This window comes from Frankliniella occidentalis, unplaced genomic scaffold (assembly GCF_000697945.3).
Source record: "Frankliniella occidentalis isolate FOCC.00 unplaced genomic scaffold, Focc_3.1 Scaffold8, whole genome shotgun sequence".
In the NCBI taxonomy this organism is placed as follows: domain Eukaryota; kingdom Metazoa; phylum Arthropoda; class Insecta; order Thysanoptera; family Thripidae; genus Frankliniella; species Frankliniella occidentalis.
The window spans coordinates 1141125-1146543 of record NW_026267138.1 but is presented as its reverse complement, the minus strand read 5'-3'; the positions used below and the strand labels follow the sequence as shown (position 1 = coordinate 1146543).

Genomic DNA, 5419 nt, shown 5'->3' with positions numbered 1-5419 from the left:
GCTGCTGCCGCTGCTGCTGCTGCTGCTGCTGCTGCTGCTGCTGCTGCTGCTGCTGCTGCTGCTGCTGCTGCTGCTCCCGCTTCCGGCCGCCACTCCGTTCCCGCTCCGCGCGCTCATCCCCTCCCTCACCTCGGCGAATTTCACACAAGAGTGCGGATAAATCTCGCAACTTGCACGCCAGTCCCCGTCCCGCCCCGCCCCTCCACGCCACGCCTCGCGCGTGCCTGCACACGGGGTCACGAGGGGGCAAAAAGAGGAGCCCTCCGGGCCGGGGGTGGCGCGGGGGCCTGGGTCTGGCCCCCACACCACCCGGCCGTGCTCAGAGGAGAGGCGCCCGGCCCGGCACCGACCCGGCGGGGGCCCCCGCTGTTACACCTGCCTCACGGCCCGGGCCCCCGGGGGGGAGGGAAGGGCGGCTGGGGTCGACTGTATCCAGTGCACGAGTGTCACGCGAGCAGGGTTCATTTACGCCAGAGAGTTCCGCCCCGAGCGCGTAACGTACACTCACACGGGGCTGTGGCCGCGGGCGGGGGCGCAGGGCGCAGGTGAGCGAGTGTTTGTGCGCACTTTGTGGCACGCGGAAGAGAGCTCTCTCTCTCTCTCTCTCTCTCTCTCTCTCTCTCTCTCTCTCTCATATCTCACTCCCCCCCTCCTCTTGTCCCTCCTACCCCCTTTTCCTCTTCCTGTAAATGTCATGCAAGAATAAACACATCCAGACGTCCAACAATACTTTTTACCCAAAGTCACTCCGAGGTAGAGACGCCTGCCGGCTCGATGATAGGCCATCCGCTTAGCTCAGATGTACGATGGCGACAGAAATTGCCTACCCATCAGGCGTCAACTGGTCTAAGAACAACATACATATCGATTCTTCCTCTCTGGAAGTATACCATACATTCGGGGCTCACAAAACAGATATCCTCTCTCTCTCTTCTCCCCGTCCTCCGGACAGAGGGTCGCCATGGCCATGACGCGCTGCTCGTCTCGAGCTGGTGTGGCGCCATTTTCAATTTAGTCTCCCGACTTTTTGGCCCCGAGTTTAAAAGTTTAATGAGTAATTATTCTGCGCCGGCGGGGCGCGCGTCGCACCTCACGGCTGGCAGCTAGTTGTTTGGGAAGGGAAGGGAGCGAACGGGATGCGCGGGGGGCCTTTTTTCCGCCGCGGGGACTTTCTTGAGCAAGGTAGAGGCCGAGGGAGGGTGACGTGGGCGAATTGGAACACTTGCACGGCCTGCGCTTGCCAGCTGTCCAAGACTGGAATTTTCATCCAGAAAAAAAAAAGTGGAAAGAAACTTGTTCATCAAAACACTTTTGACGACACTCTGGCCAACACCGACCAATACACACAACTCATTTGACACCCGAAACTAAATTTGACTATAATCCTATACTCTATTTTCACTCGGGTACAGTACGTTTATTTTTTTATTTTTCTCGCCACAGTGACAATCTGGAGTACGGGCTGCAGTTTTCCCGCAAGTTCGTGGACGCCCCGGAGCGCGGCCGGCACAACAGCGTGGAGTCCAAGGAGCCCCTGAAGGACCCCAAGGCCCGCAAGACGTACGCGGTCCGCGCCAGGATGAACCTGCACAACAACGAGGCCGGCAGACAGGTACGCAATGTTCGAAATTTAGTAATAGAAACTATACTGTAAAAAAACTCTTTTTGGTAGAAACGCAAAATTTTTACTACACAACAAAAAGAACTACATTTTGTTTTGTCAAAATGGCACATACAAAATTTTCCTTTTGTTCAATGAAGAATATTTATACATGAACTAGCTATGTGTGTCCACAATTTACTTATTTTTTACTTTAAAAACATTTTCCTTCCCCCCCCCCGCGCAGGTGGTGAGCTCGCTGCTGCGGATGCACTGCCGCTGCCACGGGGTGTCCGGCTCGTGCGAGCTCAAGACGTGCTGGCGGACGCTGCCCGCCTTCAGCGAGGTGGGCGACCTCCTCAAGAGGAAGTACCGCCAGGCCGTGCAGATCACCAGTCCCCGCGGCCGCCGGCGCATGCGGCGGAAGAGCAAGAGCCCGCGCTCGGGCGGCAACCAGAGCAACAGGTACATGGGCAACGAAACTGCAAAACTAAACAGCGTGATAAGACGACACAGTCTTTTAAAAAATTTACAGCATCTACAACAGTTTTAAAACTGTTCTTTTCGGAATAACGGTTTGAAACTAAAAAGATTTCTGCTCTATCCTACACGGTTTACGTTATAAAATCACCGGAAATCACAGTTCAAAATTGTTTTAAAAAAAAGGTTAAAGTGAAGTATTTCTCAATATAGAAAACTCTGTCATTTCTCATTAAACCTTTATATTTTTGTTAATTATTTCTGGTAATGCTGTGGACAGTTTTTACCGTGCATTATTTGCTAAGTCCACGGCCGCGTAGTACGACGGCTAATAATTAGCTGGGATATGGCTGATGTATCCTCCTTGGGGCCATATTCGAGCTACAATCCAATCCCTGTCCGTACTGACGTAGGATTGTGTGCTTTGTTTCTCAGGGGCGGGCGCAACAAGTGGAAGCGGTCGCTGTCCAAGGGCGACCTGGTGCACATCCACAAGAGCCCCGACTACTGCGTGACCGACCCGACCAGGGGCATCGCGGGCACGAGCGGGCGCGCCTGCAACAAGACGGGCTCGGGCGCGCAGAGCTGCGACCTGCTGTGCTGCGGCCGCGGCTACAACACCCAGGTATGAGCGGCTTCAGAATTGTGACAAAAATTAAGTTTCAAGGCGTATGACGCCGTCACGCTGTTTGCAGATGATTCTACTTTCGGGGCAAATGTAAGTGGTCTACTTTGTTCTTATTAATTTCTCGTCACCCACAGGTTGTGAAACACGTGGAGCGATGCCACTGCAAGTTCGTCTGGTGCTGCTACGTGACGTGCAAGACGTGCGAGACGGTGATGGACAGGCACACCTGCAAGTGATTCGGAACAGAGCACCTTTGCCAAACCGAAGAGAGGAGCAACAGATTTTGTTGCGTGCGAAAATTTGATGGATATTTGAAGAAATTCCCCATGAAATTGGCGTGCCTCGCTGAACGTCCGCGACAGACGGTGCAGGTCCGGCCGGTGTACCAAATATACAAAGAATCTGTTCGGAAAGTGAGTGAGGGAAACAGATTTCACGAGTTGAAATCAAAAGTCATTCCACAGTGCGGCGTGTGACCGCATATGTGTCTATTGTAAATAGGTTTCATGAAATTTAAATCATTTGTTACGTGATAACGGTGTACTGTGACGTGACGATTCTGTTGCTTTTGTTTTGTTACGCTTCAAGTAAGAGACGTACTTAATTTCCTGTCGGAAAACAGAGAGCCAATCGGCCGACTACCGCCACTGGTAGATACATCGTCCATAATGCGGTCAGTTTCTATTCTTGTCACTTATTTCTTCGACTGTTACTATTTTAGCGAAACGCTACCCTAAAAAACTTCTCTTGTGTATTTTTTGTACTTTGCCTGTGAAATGTCTGTTTTTTTAAGTCATTTGTCCTCCGCCGACGATGTATTTGGACACATTTCCTTACAATCTCAAACTGCAGCTTATTATAAAATACATTTTAACAGCAATATGACTTTTTAAAAAGTGTAACAATTATACGGTGATGTATGTGCATTTTTGTGGTGCCCATATGATTTTTGTCTTGGTTTACCCGACGGAAGGATTTGAGACTTCACCGCCTATGTCAAAATGGTCTCCCATTTTAACACTTTCCTGACCCATCTTGATGAAATTTTGACCGAGACGTGTCTTAACCAGTTATATTGAGTCAAGTTGACATCATGGTGGGTAAGAAATGCGTCAAAATGTGGGACCATCACTGTGAAACCAAAGTTAGGACTTAGTGCCTTTTAAAGGTTCTAAATTTTATTGCCTTTATAAAGGCATGAATTTATGCTTAAATTTAAGGTTTCCAAAGGCACTAAAATTTAGCAGCTTTGGGGCATTTTAGTGCCTTCTCTGGTGTGACATGGACAGTTCCGACTCAAATTCTTCGATGAGACGTCGAGTCGTTTTTTGTATACTTGTTACTCAAACATTAGTTTGCCACTTTGGTGTATTTGTAGAGATGTGTAACTGAGCGATAACGTAACCAACTATAGAGTCGTACTTTTTGAGTCAAAAACCAAATGCTTACATTGGGAAGCCCGCCGTTTGTATAGTTTAGAATTAGTGTTCCATGTCAATTTCAAAAAACTCATTGTAGTTTAGTCGTAAAACAGCGTTCAAAAATGTTGTCTGAAAATTTACGCATTTTATATACGTGTGCGGTGCAGACTGGCCGCTCCTATTCATATCTGCTGTCTGCTGATGCCGTGCCAGCTATGTTCCTGTAAAGTTGACGACACGGCCGTGAATAATGGCAAGTAACAATTAATTTATTACATCGATCGTCAGAATTGCGCTTGCTGTCTTTCTTCCGCTGCGATGGAGAGTGCCTCCATATTGTAAATAGTACTGGCTCGCCGCCCCTGTAGAAAGGCTCTAATGTATTATGTAGATTCATACAATGTACAAAATGAAAGTAATTTATATCAAACTCTTTATACTGTCCTAGTGAGTAGCCAAAAAATAAATCATGTCCAAAGCACACATCGCATGTATACTTGATCCGTTCGGAACGGTTGGCAATGACCTCATGTGGGGGAATCCAAAAATAACCGCGATTTACAGCACGCCACAGTGAGGAATCTTGGACAAAGACGGCGATTAGACTCTCGCACACTCCTTTCAGACAGCCCTGTTCCGAAAGTCGACAGGATTTCAACCTCTGACCCAGCGGCTGACGTGTATTCGGTTTCTCACTGGGATACGACGAATCGCGTACAAATTGGATTTCTCATTCAGTCAGTTCTCCTTTTTTGCCGTTGCGGAGAAGGGCGAAGGGCGCAGACCCTTTATCAACGGGAAAAGGCATGCCGTGACCGGAAGTAGAAGCTGCCAGGCGGCGACGGCGGAACCGGAAATTACGACAGAGCCACACGAAACCAGCGAATCACAACGGCAATTGCATGCAGTCTGTCCTAGAGGAATAAGGACACCGATGCGGAAGGGGGCTGGTGGTGCGGTTGGGGGAAGAGGTAGGGGGAAGCGGATGGAGAACCCCGCAAGCCGTCATGGAACTACCCTCGCGTTGACGTGAACCAGAAAGCGCAAATAAGAAATTACAATGTATCGGTCTATTCAAATCATTTGCACCCCTAGCTACAGTTTATAAAGTCAAAACTATCCTATACTTTTCTAGAGCTTACATAATTGGATAGCGCTCTGGGTAGAGCGCTTTGTTACAGTCTGGTCCGCAGTTCCGAGCGGGACTCCTGCTCCTCGCTGGCGGACTCGACTCGGTCAAAGGACGTGTGTGATCCTTCACTGTCATTCACGCGGGCTGTTGCTGTCGGG

The 5419-nt window shown here is 49.4% G+C and overlaps 2 protein-coding genes across 4 annotated transcripts in view; both read left to right on the top strand.

Annotated features, from left to right (window-relative positions):
• Positions 1-4612, top strand: part of LOC113209727 (protein Wnt-16-like) — a 94676-nt gene extending 90064 nt beyond the window's left edge. For all 3 annotated transcript variants that reach the window (XM_052275285.1, XM_052275281.1, XM_052275289.1), the window contains exons 5-8: positions 1444-1612; positions 1848-2065; positions 2516-2705; positions 2843-4612. In XM_052275285.1, coding sequence (XP_052131245.1) covers positions 1444-1612; positions 1848-2065; positions 2516-2705; positions 2843-2944 — 679 coding nt within the window. In that variant the 3' untranslated portion in view covers positions 2945-4612. The remainder of the gene's footprint in view (positions 1-1443; positions 1613-1847; positions 2066-2515; positions 2706-2842) is intronic.
• The window catches only part of LOC113209721 (CLIP-associating protein 1-A), a gene marked incomplete in the record, with an annotated part of 96965 nt that overhangs the window by 1501 nt on the left and 90045 nt on the right, over positions 1-5419 (top strand).